Source organism: Nuphar pumila, chromosome 2, assembly GCF_984573655.1.
Source record: "Nuphar pumila chromosome 2, dmNupPumi1.hap1.1, whole genome shotgun sequence".
Classification (NCBI taxonomy): Eukaryota; Viridiplantae; Streptophyta; class Magnoliopsida; order Nymphaeales; family Nymphaeaceae; genus Nuphar; species Nuphar pumila.
Genome location: NC_143250.1, coordinates 14,057,835 through 14,076,911, shown reverse-complemented (window position 1 = coordinate 14,076,911; position 19,077 = coordinate 14,057,835). Strand labels below are relative to the sequence as shown.

Here is a 19,077-nt window from a genome sequence, read left to right as displayed (position 1 = left end):
TTGATATGGGAACATATGAATGCAGCGGCACAAATGTTCACATGTGATTAATAAGTGGAAACATGCATTGACATGAATATGTATACTCAAAGAAAACATGCATTGACGTGGATATGTGTACGCAATGAAAGTATGCATTTGACATGATTATGCCTAATAAACGGAATCATGTAGTTGACTTGAATATGTGTATTAAATGAAAGCGTGCACTTGTCACTAGCTTATGAATTGAATAAAACCATGTTTGTGAATATCCTTGTTTCATGCACATAGTTAAAATTTGCATATATGAATGTGCATTTGGAAAGCATGTGATTTATTTCATATATGGCATATTGTTATGGTTTTTGCATATGGTGCATCGATGATCGAAGTGAATCATCGTTGGCCTAGTGGGCCTCAAGCTTTGGTTTGATCCTTTATTTGTTTTAAATGCATATCAAAAATCACATTAATATTGTTGCACTGAATTACATTGTTCTATACTTTTCTATGGGCGGTGGTCCCGTGATGGTTCTCGCAGGAGAATATGCGAGTTTGTGCCTTTGTTTGCATGCTGAATTGCAAATTAAAGAATTAGTTAATAATAATCAAATAAAGATAAAAGAACAATGTAATATACGTTCTAAGATATTCCGTTGTTAAAATGCGACTCTTAGAGTTTTGGTTTTAGGGGACCACCAGTATACAAAAACTCTGTGTGCATTATTGTTACCTTTGAACCCGATATTGAGGTTCTTTCTTCTAGCCACGGTTTTAGGGAGAGTCCGTCACTTTACCTCGGTGTGGTGTGTAAACACAGCTGCTGTTTTGGTATACCAAAAAATGACACTTGTAGATATGGAGGTCCTTAGTGTCCTGACATTAGATGTTGAGGTTTAATGTTCCGAAGGTAATTCAGTCGAGGGCTAAGTTTGAAACCCAGTAATAAAATACAACTTGTGTGCTAAGTTACCTTGAGAACCCTATTTGACCTTGAGAATTTCTATCCGTTTGGTGTCGGGCAACGGTAATAAAAAGCGAAACTTAAATTATGTGCATTTAATAGGGACATGCATATGAAATAATACCCTAATAAAAGATAATAAGTTATTCATGCATATGCATAAAAATCATGTATATTCATGCTAAGCATTAGATCATGTATATTTACTTGTTCCCTTATGTTATATGAGCGATTGCATGATGTGTGCTCTTTATTGCATAAATAATTATTCCCTCTTATTTAGTACTTGTTCCCTGTATAATAACCGCGAATTTTATCAGATAAAAACACTTGAAATTTATGTACTTAAGCTGAAACAAAGATATTTTTGTTGTTTTATTTGTTTATTCATATTCATATCTCAGATATTTTGTTGGAATCTTTAATATCGGATCCATAATATCCTATTCAGATCTTCGATATTCCATTTGGATTTTAGATATCGGGTCATTAAATTGATATTTAATAATAGATTGCGGTCAAATGGAATCTCTTGTATTGGATCCTCAATATCATAATCAAATTTGATATTGGATGAATGACAAATTGAGTGGATCAGTGGTGTTTATATCGGATTTTTAATGAGAAAAATTATATATTGGACCTATAACATTTTAGAGGGATCCATAATAGCACAAGCGATAGTTGGATCTACATTACTCCTTTTGAATCCTGGATATCAGAGAGGTAAGTAGGGTAGGGATCCAATTAAAATTACTTGGATCCACGATAGTGTAATTTAGATCCATGCATAATTTGCTTGGATCCATGGGTCCAAAGCATAGTATGAAGAACGTTTGAACCCTTAAATCCAGATTTTTCTTAAGGAGTTTTATGAACACAACGGATTTTGGATCCATAATAATTCATGTTGGATCCTTCAGAATTTTAAATATTAGTGTTTAAAAAAGAAGAAGAGATCCGGATCCGCGGATGGATCCGGATAAGCCTAAGGCGTGGACCCAACTGTTGGTGGGTCGCGGGTCACGAGTTTGGTCGACCCAAACCCGCAGATGTATGCGCGTTAAAAATACAATGAGGAAGGGATAATAACATGTGTTAAAAACAATAACAAGTTAAGTTAAAAAATAAATTATATATTAAAGAAACCGCAAACCCTAAGGGGGGTTTGCGATTTCTTTTAAAACAGAAAGGGGAGGAGGGTGGAGGCGGCTGCGTATGCAACAACCGACCACGACTCCCCCACCCCTCCTTCTCACGGTTTTGGTAACCAATTTCTCCTCCCAGATTCTCTCTCTCACCGACCCTCACGCATCTCTTAAAACCCCCACAAAAACGATAAACTTTCTTCAAGGGCAATTGAATGTATTTTCTTAGGATATGGCGAAAAGCAAAAAGGTTACCGCTGTTTTGACCTATTAAATAACAAACTTTATATTTCAAAAGACGTCACTTTTCTAGAAAAAGAAAATGGTTTTTCGCATAACCTAAATGAAAATGTTGATTATTCTTTTTTGTTTGACTTGTTACCTTAAGAAAATTGCATGGACAATCATGTTGAAACTATTGATCCTCCTGAAGTTGCCATTGAGGATCATATTGAACCTCAAAATGATGAGCAACATGATCTACATGAAAATCTAAATGAAAATATAACAATTCATACACAAGTTTATACTAGAAGAAATGAAACTAATCTTCCTTGTGCCCTTGAAAATTCTCTCAAAACGAATCGTTAGAAGAATCCTCTCAAAGGAGATCAAATCGTATTTCTAAAAAACCTAATAGATTTGTATCTTATGATTCTTTTTCTCTAAATTTTTGAGCTTGTTTGTTAGCTCTTCATTCCTTCCAGGAACCATCCCATTATAATGATGCCAAACAATATGCCCATTGGAATGAAGCAATGAAACTTGAACTTAATGCACTTAATAAAGCACAAACTTGGGAAATCATTGATCCCTCTAATGGCAAGAAACCCATTAGATTTAGATGAGTTTTCAAAGTAAAAACTAAAAGTGATGGTTCTTTGGAAAGATTTAAGGCTCGGTTGGTAGCCAAAAGATATGCCCAAGAATATGGAGTGGATTATGATGAGACTTTTGCACCTGTTGCTCGAATGACTAGTGTTCGAACCCTTATTGCAATAGCCTCTATTAAAAAATGACCCATTTTTTAACTTGATGTAAATAATGCCTTTTTAGATGGAGAACTGGGTGAAGAAGTTTATTTGGAACCACTTCCTGACATGAATTTAAATGGTAAAATTTTGAAATTAAAAAAGGCATTATATTGTCTTAAGAAAGCTTCCAAAGTTTGGTATGACAAGTTTAGTAATGTATTAATCAATTTGGGTTTTATCTCTTGTTATACTGACGCTGCTCTTTTTGTTAAGAAAACATATGACTCCATTGTTATTCTACTTCTGTATGTTGATGATATGATCATCACTGGAAGTGACAAAAAGGGAGTAAATGATGTTAAGATTATGTTAAAGAAAACTTTTGATATGTCTGACTTGGGGTTTTTGAGATATTTTTTAGGTATTGAAGTGGCGTATTCTCCTCGAGGATACATTCTATCTCAAATGAAATTAGTAGTAGACATCTGTACAAAATCAGGAGTTTCAGATGAAAAGAAAGTAGAAACTCCTGAAGTTATAAATACAAAGTTGAGACTTGAGGATGGCGTTCTTCTTCAGGATCCTACCCCCTATCGACAATTGATTGGATCCTTTACTTATCCATCACCCGTTTGGATATTGCTCATGCGGTTCATGCTGCAAGCTAAGTCACACGGACTCAGCTAGGGAGGCGCATCACCCGAGTCGACACGCCCCGACACGGGTGCGGCTTAGGACACGGTCCAGACTTAGTTAACGACGAGTCAGACTCGGTCAACAAATTGAGGCCGAGTCCGTCGTTGTTTTGGACTCGGTCAACATTGACTGAGTCTATATTCGTCCATTTTGAGAGTGAAAAAACTAAAAAAACCATTTTTTTATATAAAAAAAAAACAAAATTTTCGGCGAGAGAATCGTTTACGGTGGTTTGGACATATTCGGCGAAGGCCTAATGATGCTCCAGTTAGAAGGTTGGAGAAATGGGAAAATATATTAGTTAAAAGAGGTCGGGGTAGGCCTAGGAAGACTTGGATGGAGATGATAGGAAAGGATATGAATGCTTTGAACCTCACCGAGGACATGGCGTTGGATAGAAATGATTGGAGGAAAAGGATTCATGTGGAAGACCCAAAATGAATTTCTTTTTTGGTTCATATCGCTGACCCCAATTGTTTTGGGATGAAGGCGTAGTTGTTGTTTTTATTTTTTTATATATTTAAAAATATATATATATATATATATATATATATATATATATATATATATATATATATAGAGAGAGAGAGAGAGAGAGAGAGAGAGAGAGAGACTGTGCTGCACACAGTCACAACTATGCTATGCACAGTCACTGTGCTGTGCACTATTCACAGTCACAGTGATTGTGTGCTGTGCACTTTTTTTTTAAATATATATATATATATATATATATATATATATATATATATATATATATATAGCCGAGTCCCCGTGTCTAAATTTTTTAAAATTGCGCCGCACTCGTGTCACACCCGCACCCGCACCCACAACCATGTGACATAGGCTGCAAGTCAATTTCAGCATGCTCCAAGTACAATTCACATGGCGGCCGTAGTGCGAATTGTGTTATATATCAAGAACTCTATCTCCAAAGGGCTTTTCTTATCCTCTTCTTCATCTCTTGAATTAACTGCTTATACTGATGCTGATTTGGTGGGGGGGAATCCCAATGATCGAATCTCAACTACTTATTTTTGTATTTTTTTAGGAGATTCCCTCATTTCGTGGAGATGTAAGAAGCAACAAAAAGTTTTTCTATCATCCATTGAAGCTGAATATCAGGCCATGACAATGACAACTATGGAAATTGTGTGACTTAGAAGTCTCCTCTGTGACATGGGCATCCTCATTTCTTCTTCCACCGAGATGTGTTGTGATAACAAGAGCGCGATCTACATCGCAAGCAATCATACATTCATCGAGCGTACCAAGCATATTGAAATGGATTGTCACTATATTCGAGACGAATTTCTCAGAGGAACCATCAACTACCATGTTACTTTAGAATATCGGTTGACTGACTTCTTCACCAAAGTGCTTTCGACTCTGCGTTTTATGTTTCTTCTTGACAAATTTTCGGTCTTCTCCCCGTAAAGTTGAGGAGGTGTGTTAAAATATGTATATATATACATATATATATAATACTTATATATACATATATATATATAATACTTATATATATATATATATATATATATATATATATATATATATATATATATATATATATATATATACATATATTTCCTTTTTCATCCAAATACCCGATAGGGGTATTTTGGTAAATTACTTTATACTTTTTGTTTTTAGGTTTTTATTTCTTTTTATCCTTTTATTTTTTCCTTTTTTCTTTTTTTATTTCATTGTACTTGGACCACTAAGGGGCCCCACCCATCTAGTCGTTGGGGCTCTCAACGACTAGAAGGGATCCCCTTTGTGGTCCCTCTCTAATATGTTGGCTCCTCTATAAATAGAGGAGCTCTCTCACTTGTAAAGATAGGCTTTTTCAGCCCAAGTTGTCTCTCTCTTCAATAATATCCTTTTGCCTTTTAGGCTCTTCACCCCTTAGTGGGTTATTTGTGCACTTTACGAGCTTGTGTTCTTGGCTCTTGGTTTGTCTCTTTCAAAGAGATCTTTTGATTATTGGTGCTTCTGTGATTTTCATTACAAAAGCAAATCCCAACAGCTAGTTTGACTAGTCAAGCTAGCCGTTACAAGCCCCAACGACTAGTTGGTCATTCAAAAATGACAAAAAAAATACAAAAATAAAATATTTAGTCATTTTAATAATGACAAAAAACCTAATCTAACCATAAGTATAAGTATACTTACTAATATAATAGGTATACATAGAGTATACCTATCCTAAAAAACATAAAAGTTCTACATAAAGTATACCTTGAATACAACTCAAATTAAATGTACACTTAGGTGTAATTTTGTATATACAAGACAAATACAACATAGGGAAATGCTACATATGTCTTAACAATGTACATGAAGGGGTAGCACTCACAGTAATGGTACAATATATTACATTTCTTAACACTCTCATTCTAAAGATGATAAAAAGAAAGGAAAAAGAGAGGTCTTTTGTATGCCAAACTAATATTTCTCAAGCTTGGTTCATTCAGTAAGTTTGATGGTTAGGTTCAAGCTTGACTTAAACTTGTAAATCCCCAGTTTGATAGTTTGACATGGTTATGATTGGAAGGAAAAAATGATCATCTGCTACTCTTACAGATCTTCTTTGTTGTGTAGTGAAAGCTTTGAAACCATATTATTGTATATTGTCTGAACATTTATGTCTTTATGTTGCATATCAGTTTTTTCTATTTTGGTAATATTACATATCACTTCAGGTCCGTGATATATTCTCAAAAGCAGCCTCGGCAGCACCATGTCTCCTATTCTTTGATGAGTTTGATTCCATTGCTCCCAAAAGAGGACATGATAATACTGGTGTTACTGATCGTGTTGTCAACCAGGTATATTATTATAGAGCATAATCAACAGCATCGTTCTTGGCAATTTCTTGGCAAGGTTTTTCTTGGGAGTCTTTTAAAAAGTTTTTTTCTCGGAAAAAACTTGGGAGAATATCAGAAGTTTTAAAATTCGAAAAAATATAATGAAGATTGAAAAAGATAAGAAAAAAAGGTTTTATAGTATTTTTCTTGCAAAAATATAAAGAAACAATTAGAAAAGTTTTAAAATATAAAAGAAACAATAAAAGGTACTTAAAAACATATAAAAAAAGTTTTTTTTTTTGAAAATCTTAGGAAAGTATCTCGATAATATTGTGATATTTTTGGTTCTGGTGATATTTTGAAAATCTTGGAAAAATATCATCAGACCTTGAAATACCGATAATATCGCGATCTTTTCAAAATATTGGCGATATCGATGACTGTTGTAGAGTATTCTGGTTACTACCTAAACAGTAAGTTTATCATTTTCCTTATGTTGCCCATTATGATTGGCAGCTTTTAACTGAACTCGATGGTGTTGAAGCACTAACTGGAGTCTTTATGTTTGCTGCAACCAGGTTGGCCTCTTTTCCTTTTCTTTTTTTTTCCTGGGTGTGTATATATGTGTGGGATAATTAAACTTATAATGCTGCAATGTGTCTTTTTCTGTATTCCTTGGTTAAATATTACTTTGCTTTCTTAGCTAATTATGCATTTATAGGTATTAAGGGATAAGATTCCAACATTCCTGAGTAAATTTCAACAAAAGAATTGATCTAAGACTTGGTTAATCACTTCCTTTTGTTAACTTGGATAATTTATCCAAATTAATATGGATTGGGCATGCTATCAAGCAATGTAGTCAATTGAAGTCCCTAATAAGTTTGGAGGACTTGGTCATGTTGGAAAGTATATATGTTTGTAACTTAAGGGCATTTTGGTCCAGCTTTGTATTTTATTCATTAAGGGCATGTTTGTAAATAGTGATATGTTTTCTAATATAAAAGAAGGGACGTCCCAGGTTAGGCGTGCCCTATTTGCTTCCCTTTGTTGCTTTTCTTTCTTCTTCTTTCTTCTTGTGTGCAGGACACAAATTCAAGGGCCTCCAAAATATCATGGTATCAGAGCAGGTTCTTGGGTAAGTCCCGCAGATCAAACAACATATTCTTTCTCTCATCTCTTTCTATATTCAAATCAGTTTTTCCCTTGTCATTTTTTTATTCTTTTTCTTTATTCTTTCATTGATTGAGTCCATTCTCTCTGCCTTAGATTTGATCTATTTTGGGTCAGATCTGATCAGCTCTAAACAGCAGATCGACTTTTCATGCAGAAATCAATCCAGATCTGCGATTTCTTTAAACCCACATTATTTTACATTCCTTTTGGTCTTTAACTTATTCTATTTCAATCAAATTCCTTTTTCCTCACCGTAACAGGATCTATTGTCAGTTTGCACAGACCAGATTTGTTGGGTCATTCCCAAAGTCTATCTCAGAGTCTATATTCAATATTCTGCCCATGTTTTATAGATTCTTTCTTATTGCTTTCATAAATACTCTCTTCTTGTCTCTAAATATCCAAGTTTTTTCAAATCCTTCAATCGTTTGTGCATTTAGACTTGTTAGATCAGATCTGCATACACGTATTTCGAGACACATGCTCACATCATTGGATGACATCAGTGTTAGAAAATAACATATATATGTATATACTTGAATATATATATATATATATATATATACTCTTCGTAATAAAAGAGTATGTATATGTATATAAATATATATTTAAAGTATATATGTATATCTTTGTAATCATTATTTTTCAGTATTTTTGTTTTATTGCTTTTTATTCTTTTTTTTTTTATGTTTTGTCTTTTTCCCTAACAGTCATAATGACTGTCACTGTATAGTCATAATGATTGTCAATGTACAGTCAACAGTCAATATTTGACTGTTGACAAAGAGCTGTTGGGCTACTCCCAACGGCTCTAATTAGAGCCGTTGGGAACAACCCAACAACTCTTTCAAGTGAGCCAGCACTCTATAAATAAGGGCCATTTGTGCCCATTGTAATACAGTTTCTGTAACACCCGTGAAAAAAAAAATCGCGTGTCGTGTCGGACACGTCGCGTGTCCAACCCGTGTCGGGCACGTCACGTGTCCGATGCGTGTCCAACATCTTTTTCTCAAGGTTTCTAAGTGATACTCTCATAAAAAATCTTTTTCTCGTTCAATTCAAGAGAAAGACCCGTACCTTTGCGTGAATTGAAGGAAAATAATGATGGATCAAGGGTTGGATGGCTGAAAAAGATCAAATATCCTCCTCTTCTTCCTCCTTTTACCTCTCTTTTTCTTACTTTATCTCTCCCCCTTCTTTTTTTCCTTCTCTTTCTCTTTTCTCTCTCTTTTTGAAGTCTTTTTATAAGCCCCCATAGGGGAGGTCGCCCCTCCTTCTCCAGCCCTCTCTAAGAGAGTTCCCAAAAAGATAGAAACTCTCTCTCCTTCGTCTAGTTTCCTAATTTTTTGGAAATACTACCAAATGTTGACTTTTCAAAACAAAAACTTCCAATTCTTTTAAAACACTTTCCTAACCTCTCTTAAGCTGGAATAAGGACTGTTTTAAAGAGTTCTACTCAGACCCAAAAATAAAATCCAGGATTAATATTAATTAATTAATTATTAAATATTATCTAAAAACTTCCAAAAATTACCAAATTAACCCAAAAGGCTTCTCAACCTTATTAGACTTCAAATTAAGGCTTTATAATGAATTTAAAGCTGGAAAAACGTTGGGCTTGGATTTGGATCCGGATCCGGGTCCAAGATCCAAACTCATACCCAAAACGAAAATGGATCAAGATCTGGATTAAATCCAGATTAAAGTAGGACTTAAATAAGACCCAAATCCATATTAGTTCGGATCTTAGGCGATCCAATCCGATCCGACTCCGGATCCATTTCGACAAACTGCTAAATTTTCTTCCAGTGGGTAAAGATGCTCCTTTGAGTAGTGGTTGAAGTGCCTCTACTAATTGTGTTAAGGACATGCTTTCAATGGATGGATCACTTGAATTTTGTGGAGATTCGATCAAAGCGACCTTCTTTTCATAGGGTTTCTTCAATTTTGGATAATAAGTCTTTACATGTCCTGGTTCTCGACAATAGTAACAAATGACTTTTCTTTTTTCAAATTCATTCCTTTGCTTTTCATTATTTTTCCTCCCATGGTGTGGAGGTTTGTATGTACAAACAAGATTTCCCGGTCTAGATACGGCTAAAACCGAGTCATCATCACTCTTAGAGATTCTTTTCTTAAACTTATTCTCTTTCACACTTAACTCTTCTATTGTGTCTTTTATGGAAGGAACCTTTCCTCGATGAAGAAGAACATATTTGGTTGATTCAAACTTCGATCTTAAGCCACTAATAAATTGAAAGAAGTGCTACACATTTATTTGATTTTGGCGGAGTTCTATGTCTTGTGGAGAATGCCACTTTGGTTCAAGGAGATCCATTTCTTCCCATAATTCGGATAAAATATTATAATATTTTCTAATACTGTTGTTCCCTTGAACTATATTTCGAGCTTTGTCTTACAAGTTGCACACATGTGCAATGTCTTTAAGAGAATACATTATCTTAAGATAGTCTCCAACATCGTTAGCATGTTCAAATTTTGCAAGACTTGAACATTTTTTGATGTCGACACCATGGTTTTAAAACTCGCCGAGTCAACTCGGTGACTCGGCTGACTCGGCTCGGCTCAGCCCTCCAGCGAGTCAATCCGGCAAGGCAAACTCGGTTTGCAAAGACTCGGCTGCTGACTCGGCCAGACGGCTTGACTTGGGCGAGTTCTGGGATGTTTGAAATTTGATTTTTTGGGTATTTCAGAATAAAAAATTGATACCGAGCTAATGGTATTTGGGTATTTCAGAATAAACATGACCACATAATAAGAGTGATGATTTGGGTTGTGTTGTTTACACTAACAAAAAATACCAAGACTACAGTTCATAGAAAAGATGTAGGAGATCCTTGTATTCTCCTCATTAAAATAAAGAACAACTTCCACAATGAACCCTTTGTTTGGGTTCTATGATTGGCTAATAAAATAGCTCTTTGTTTTATAACTTATATTATCTTATCAATGACTTCCCTCAATGATGGATTTTTTCATGTTCTTTTGTCATGCATTTTATCCTTAATAAGAATGCAACCTACTTCAGATTTAAGGCCTAATGCCTTGATTCTGGGGCAGATTGCAGTTTCTTCTCAATTATCTTGTGCTCACAACTTAGAATATCACCAAGGAAAAAGTTTGTAAGTTTTGGAGAAAGAAAAGAAAGGTATTTATGGTACAACAAACTGGTGTCATGTCATTTTCACATAGTTGCCTCTCATCTAAACATAGAGTATGTTTCATATAATCCATTGCCTGCCCGTGGTGCATGGAGGCAAGCTCTGTCTGAAATGATTTCCTCCACATTGAATTGATTGTATGGGATCTCTTCCAGAAATTCCTGTGCCGCCTACTCCTATCTAAGAGCTTTCTTCCATTTGCAGAGACAGAATTTTTGTAGTACAGTTCTTTCTGTTAAAGGTGATTTTTGTGATTAGTAGCAAGGCTCTCCTCACACTTCCAGTGGAGCGAGCATCTTCCCTTTTGTCTTTTTTCTTTAAACTTGTCATCCATCTGCAAACTTGGGTTGAACCTGCTCTTTTATTTGCCTGTGCATGCATGTGTATGTGGCTGTCATCTAGTCATGTCAACTGATTATTAAAGTTTTTGCTTTTTCCTTCAAATGTTGGATTTTACTTTTAGGGTCACCACCCGAGAAATGTTTTCATTTTAAATGTCAAAAGCTCAAGATATTGCAAGTAGATGACTTATCTCCCTTGTCAAACAATTGCAGTTAAAGGATTCTATCATATTTTAATTGGATGGTTTAACTAGAAAATAACAAACCCAGGAAGTAATACAAACAAAAACCAAGCTAATTTAGTTGATGCCAATTGTTATCAGTTCAAAAGCAACCTAACAAAGAGTCACATCTCTCTCACAGTTTCAGTGATTACATGCCTTAACACAATCCAAGGATCTCTTGTTTACTGAAAAACATGGTTTGAGACAAATTATAAATTGTTTTTCTTTTAAAATCAAAAGTTAACAAAACCCGGTCCGAGTCACCGAGTTGACCCGCTGGGTCACGAGTCAATAAAGAACGAGTCGAGTCCTGAGTCACTGTGTTTTAAAACCTTGGTCGACACTACTTATGAGCCAAGACATAATCTTGGCATGTCTCATTCTCTATTCTTTTAACTTTTTTTCGTAAGTGGTAATGACTTTGTTTTTCTCAACCTCCGTAAGAGGTATTTATTTGTCTCCTTATACCTTTGTAAGGATTAGCTTAGGTTCCAAATCGGTTTCATTAACTAATCACCACAACCCCTTTCTCCATATGAGGTGTTTCATTATTGAAGCCCATGTAACATAGTTAGAGTCGTTAAGCTTGATGGGTTTAATGGTGACATTATCATTCTCATCCATTTTACATGGTTTTGAGAAAAAATAAATAAAGAAAGAATAGAGATATAAAAGAGAAGAGATGAAAGAGAGGATAATAAGTACTCCACCACCGATAATGAGTACGAGTGCTCTTCCAAGCTCTTTACACGATCACGATTTTGAAAAGAACTTCACTCTTTTTTCAAACTTTGAATGACACGTTTCCTGATGCACCAAAAATAAACTTAGCTTGATCACCAAGCTCTGATACCATGTAAGAAAATGAGTTCTTGGATCATCACCAAACGAAGCTTCAAATAGCTCCAACCAAAATACCAAAAAAGATCACTCACATGAACCACAGGGTTGCATACAAAAATACCCAAAAAAAGGGTATACAATAAAGAGAAGAAAAATATATTTATTGAATGGGTAAACACCCTTGGAAAATCATACATAGTGAGGGGGCTTTGCCCCATATTTATAATACATTGGAGGGAAGTAGGAGAGGGAGTCGTTGGGAGTCCAACGACTCTCTTGCTTTTTGACTAAGTCAAACATTGACTAGTCAAAAAGCCTAAATCAGTACAAAAATGAAAAAATAAAAATCCTATTCTAACTAGACTAATCTTATTCTAACTAGACTTAAACAATTCCTAGTTAGCCTAGGATATTACATATAATTTAATAATGATCATGGAATTGATAAAGCCGCTGCCCTCTCTTCCTAACGTGACCAGCATGTTATGAATTAAACAACTCATCAGGCAAATGAAGAACAAACAATTTTCCAAAGCACTTTTGATGAAGATGCCGTGAACAGTGAAAGACAGATGGAGATTCCAGCAAAATCTTCAAGCTTCTACTTCTATAATCAGGTTTATCATAGGAACAAGCAACCAGAGGTACAACCAACATATCAGGAAAATAGTAAACAAGCCATCTCAACAGTGCAGTCCAGAAATGACATTGTTGAAGGAGTCACAGAAACAGCCCAATGAAGTTAGAAGATCGACCAGAATTCGACATCTTATTTAGAGATGGGTTAGTTATGAGACCTTTTCAGCTGATTTTCAAATTTTTGCCTCTTCCATGGATGTTAATCGAGAACCCAAATTCTATAGTGAAGCTAGAACCAACATTAAATGGGTTGAAGCCATAAATGAAGATATCTATACACTACATGAATGTGATACTTGGGAAGTTGTCCCAAGATTCAAAGATAAAAATGTTGTGGGGGTGTCGATGGGTATACAAAATTAAATATAAAGCCAGGTTGGTGGCAAAAGGCTACACTCAAGAGCATGAATGGACTTTGATGAAACTTTTAGTCCCGTTGTCAAAATGGGTACTGTACGAGTTTCTTTATCATTGGCAGCAATATATGGATGGAGTCTTAGCCAAATGGGTGTAAAAAATGCATTTATATATGGGCATTTGCAAGAGGAAGTATATATGGAGCATCCACTAGGGTATCCAGAATCAGATGTCCAAAGCACGGTTCTTTGGTTAAAGAATGTCATTTGGTTTGGAACTTTTAGCAATGCAGTTTGCTCTATGGGCTTTGTTAGAAGTTGGTGTGATTATTCACTTTTTACTCATGATGGTTTGCACATCACCATTATCTTGGTCTATGTAGATGATATTGTTATCACAGGAAGTGACCCATCAAGGATACTGAAATTGAAGAACATGCTTACACAAAAATTCTTCATGAAAGATTTGGGCACTCTAAGGTATTTTCTCGGCGTCGAGGTTGATCAATGACTTGATCATTTAGTCCTTACACAACGTAAGTATGCCTTTGACTTGCTTACTCGTTTTGGCATGATTGATTACAAACTAGTTTAAACACCTGCAACAATAAATGTAAAGCTATCTCATGATGTTGATGGGGACGAGTTACTGTCAGAACCTGAAAAGTTTAGAAGTCTAATTGGAGCTGTACAATATCTTACAATCACTAGACCAGATTTGATCTTTGTTGTGAATCAGGTTTCTCAATATATGCATGCTCCTAAGTTAGCCATATGGAGGCAGCCAAAAGAGTGCTCAGATATATTAAAGGTACCATTGGAGATGGTCTTGTGTATAAAAAACATGATCCAGGTAAATATGTGAACATGGAATTGGTGGTTCTTGCATATTCAGATGTAGATTGGTCTAGTGATATATCAACCAGGAGATCAGTAACAGGATATACTGTTTTCTTGGGTTCACACTTAGTATCATGGTCAAGTCGAAAGCAAAAGACTGTGGTGAGATCTAGTACAGAGGTAGAGTATAGAGCAATGACATATGTTACAACAGAGATTCCCAATCACTTCTATTCTATGACAATCGAAGTGTAGTATCCGTTGCTACTAATCCCGTACAACATGATAAGATGAAACATGTTGAGATCAACATTTTGTGTGAGAAAAGGTTGAAGGTCGAGAACTACAACCAATTTTTGTCCGTGGAGAAGATTAAGTTGCAGATTTGTTCACCAAGCTTTTACCTATCATGAGACATTGGTTTCTAAGACATGATTGTTAAAAACCCATGTACAGTTTGAGGGGGCGTGTTGGAACGTATATATGTTTGTAACTTGAGGGCATTTTGGTCCAGCTTTGTATTTTATTCATTAAGGGCATGTTTGTAAATAGTGATATGTTTTCTAATATAAAAGAAGGGATGCCCCAACAGGTTAGGCGTGCCTTAATTGCTTTCCTTTTTTGCGTTTCTTTCTTCTTCTTTCCTCTTGCGTGCTGGACACAAATTCAAGGGCCTCCAAAATATCAGATCATACACATTCTGGTGGTTCAATTGATGAATAAGTTAACAAATGAAGCTATAGTTGGACCTTGTTCATCTGAACCTGTGAAGTGACAAGCATGCCCTTCCACTAAATGTATAATGTAGCACCATGTTAACCTAGATTTTAGGGGCATTATATTGCCAGATTTTATTTTTATTTGAGCGATAGTTTCATTATTTCAAACAAAAATTCTCACTAATCATAGACTGTATGTAACCTATTTCCTTAGTTGTGCCATAAGTTCTTTTCCATGCTATGAAAATTACTTTCTATCTTTGATTTTTCCTGATATTTGTGCAAGCGGTTTCATATGTGATGTAGTTTTAAGAAAAATCGTCATGCTTGCTTGCACATCTAGCTGAGTTGTGATGTTCACTTTGTTTGAAATATCAGAAGTATTACTCTACTACTTTATGATGTTCACTTTGTTTGAACAATACTTAATCTTATTGTCTAATTATCTTTTAAATGGTCGGCCCTTACCACCACGTGGAATTTTTCTAGTTCATCCAAAGCATGTTTCGGGTTCAACTTTATAAATGCCATTAAATTGGTTATCAAACATAACATATTAAAATATATCCTAGCCAATTCTGTTTTTTCCGCGATCTGCTGCTTGTAATTCAAGCTTATCTTTATGCACAATGCAACAGTCGGCCGGACCTGCTTGATGCTGCTCTTTTGCGTCCTGGAAGACTTGATCGACTTCTTTTCTGTGATTTTCCATCAAAAGATGAGAGGCTGGATATTCTTAAAGTTCTATCTCGAAAGGTTAGTATGATATCCTTGCTTAAAACCATGTAATGTTATATTAGTTGCTCTATATGTCTGATGATTAGAATTGATCATCTTGAATGTATTTGAATATTACTCTTATTAATAACTTTGGATGCACTTCAATGTTACTTTTACATCTGCAATAGGCTTTTCGTTTGGTGAAATTTATCAGCTGTTATTTTTACTCTCGAGTATTATTTGTATTCCCTTTGTTTCTGGGAACCTATTGATTGTATTATGTTTTTTGGTTAGCTTCCTATGGAAAGTGATGTTAATTTAGAGGTTATAGCTTCCTTAACTGATGGATTTAGTGGTGCCGACCTGCAAGCTCTTTTATCTGATGCACAACTTGTATCTGTTCATAAAATTTTGGAAAGCATGGATGGTCCAAAGCCTGGAAAAGTTCCAGTTATTGACAATGCACTTTTAAAGTCGGTAGCTTCGAAAGCAAGGCCGTCTGTCTCACCATCTGAGAGGCAGAGACTTTATGGAATCTACAGTCAGTTTTTGGAGTCAAAAAAATCTGTTGGTGCACAGGTCTCTCTCTCTCTCTCCTTCTCTCTCTCTCACACACTCTCTCTCTCTCATTTATTGAAATCTCTATATTCTAGCAGTCAAGAGATGTGAAGGGCAAAAGGGCTACTTTAGCTTGATAGACCACCTGCCAGAATTTCGTTCATGGCATCAATATACTGGGCTCAGCAGCGTGATACTATGATACTGTCTTATGCTTGGGTAAAACCCTTACCAAGGTAGATTTATGAAAGCCATCATGATGCCTTTTCCATTTAGGGAGTGTTTAGTAAAATTATCACATGATTTTTATCCCTCCTGGTTTATGCAGGAAACAACATATATTTGTTTGTCAAGTTCTTGGTAATACGGGTGCTGATGCAGTCCGTTTGTTGATGGAGTTATGCTCTTCTTATTATTCTTATTTTCCACTTGTTTTCATCACCAAATTGTGAATAATCATTTTTAGCTGTATTACTAAGCACTACTCAGTTACCTGCTACATCAAAGAAGGGCAAAGCAAACCACATTGTACATATCGATATATGTTTTGATTATTGCTTTCAACACATGCTTCTTCCAAAGCTAGCTTCATATTGGCTTGTATAGTTTTTGTAAGTTATTTACCTTGTGAATAAATGTTTTTTAATCCTAACGTAAAATTGTGATGTCTTCTTGTGCATTTTTTTATATGGAATAAAAGGGCTGAAGCATTTGCAGAATTTGCCGCCCATCAACCTGTAGGGGAAAATTGACCCCTTTCTAAGAAGTTATTGAATGAGAAATATAAGATAAAATTAAAAAGGGGAGAAATATTGTTGTCTGGAGTGGTAAAAATGGCATGAAGAGACCAATAGTCCAGCTCCTCAGTAAAAAAAAAGGCAAACACAATAACAAGAAAGCTACATCTCGGGAACACCATAGTGTGGCGACTGGCCAATGCTTTGTATTGCAGTATGGATGTATGGCAAGCGTTTAGTACATCTAACCATATATGGACAGGCTGCTAAGTGATGTTCTCAACTATGTTGTGCTTGTATGAGCTTGCCAATAATACATTTATATGCTGAGGCAAGTTTTTTAGTGGCTTTAAAATTCAATGGCTACAAATGGCCTGATCAGGAGTACAAGTACTGTGGACCGAGGTGTCTTCAGTTTGTTTTTGGGTGCATTCTGCTACATCTCTATTCTGTTTCTCCTTCCTGTGGTGACCTCTCATCACCACCTTCCGAACGAATTTTACTTCCTCCTAAAAGACAATAAAATTCAATGGCCAAAATGAACCAAAATTTAATGATTGAAAAAAAATCATGTTTTTATGCTGAAACCTATCAAGATAAGGTGCAGTTCTTAATAAATGAAAACTGTGCCCAAAGCATATACGAGGTTGGATTGATCATATAAAGTTATACATGAGTTTTTTTGTAGGGTCAAATACTATATATATATATATATATATATAACAAAATACAAAACCTACTAAGTGAAACATGATAGTGGATTTTCATGAATTTTTAGTGTTTTTTTGAAATTCTGACTGTATAGATGTGATGTATATGCTTGTTTTTATAGGAATCACTTCTTGGAACATTTGATTCGGATGCATGGATAGGTTTTTATAAGGTTTCAAAAATCAACAGCTTACCATTTTCATAAATTTTTGAGGCTCCAAATACCATTTTTCTATCCAAAATGCATGATCCAAGTGTCAATTTCTAGTAAATCTATGGGGTCGGAATTTCGAAAAAACACTGAATCCATTATCATGTTTCATTCAGTAGGTTTTGTATTTTGTAGGTTTCTATATATATATATATATATATATATATATATATATATATATATATATATATATATATATATATATATATATATATATATATATATATATATATAAATGGGTCTATGGTGATACTGTTTCACCATAGCTTATGGTGGTACATATTTGATTCACATAGATCTATGCTCAGAACCCAAAATCTAACTGTTAGATCATGTTTAGCATATTCTACATATTATTTTCATGTATTAAAGCTGTCTCAAATATGATTTATATCATTTTTAAACCACCCTCATTTTCATGGATTATGAGCCATTGATTTTCAGTCTAAAAAATGGACTCTTACGGTGTATTAAACATGATAAAAATCTTATAATATAGAAAATAAATCATGTTAAACACATCTGCACGGTTATATTTACCATTTGATAGATATATCCAATGTTGTGAAAAGGGTGCATTGCCTCAAGGGTTGAGGCACGCTGAAATAGTGCACCTTTGGTGAGGCGTGCGCCTCATAGACCATGAGGCGCACCCCTCAGGCTAAGGTGCACACCTCAAGTAATTTGGGTCAAATGGGTGTCAAAGGCCCCATTTGACACAAATTATGGGACTTTGACCCCTTTAGGTCTCTCTCTCTCTCTCTCTCTCTCTCTCTCTCTCTCTCTCTTCTTTTTATTCGTCCCTTCTTTTTATTGCTCCGTTTAGTCATTCCAACTGCAAATAGCAAAGAAAACCATCCATAATGTGAATCTTTTTTTTATTTGCTTAGAAATCAATAAAATTCTTTCCAAAAGTTGATAGACATATGTATAACAATTTGATTAAAAAACTCAGCAATAAATGTAATTAGTTTAAGAAAAATATCATAAATAAATGTTGTCTTATTTTCTTTAGATGGTTAGTGAAATGTAAAAATTAAATTGAAGCTTTCAGTTATTATAAGTTTTTTTTATTCATGGTTTTTAAGACTTTAAGGTAGTAATAAAAAATTTCTTGTTATGAACATAAACTATAATTCAAACAACATAAAAGGAAAAAATTTAAATTCAAAGGATTTAGATACACAGTGGAGGGATGATTAAATCCGCATGTTAACTTCATTCTCATGATCACAAAGTACTTTCTCAA

At 34.9% G+C, this 19,077-nt stretch overlaps 1 protein-coding gene across 3 annotated transcripts in view; it reads left to right on the top strand.

Annotated features, from left to right (window-relative positions):
• Positions 1-16,748, top strand: part of PEX1 (peroxisome 1) — a 74,620-nt gene extending 57,872 nt beyond the window's left edge. For 2 of the 3 annotated variants that reach the window (XM_089995298.1, XM_089995300.1), the window contains 6 exons: positions 6,467-6,592; positions 7,088-7,149; positions 15,530-15,647; positions 15,906-16,190; positions 16,265-16,405; positions 16,498-16,748. In XM_089995298.1, the coding sequence (XP_089851424.1) occupies positions 6,467-6,592; positions 7,088-7,149; positions 15,530-15,647; positions 15,906-16,190; positions 16,265-16,306 (633 nt within the window). In that variant the 3' untranslated portion in view covers positions 16,307-16,405; positions 16,498-16,748. The remainder of the gene's footprint in view (positions 1-6,466; positions 6,593-7,087; positions 7,150-15,529; positions 15,648-15,905; positions 16,191-16,264; positions 16,406-16,497) is intronic. The other variant, XM_089995299.1, reaches the window with a different exon arrangement.
• The last annotated feature ends 2,329 nt before the right edge of the window (positions 16,749-19,077 follow it).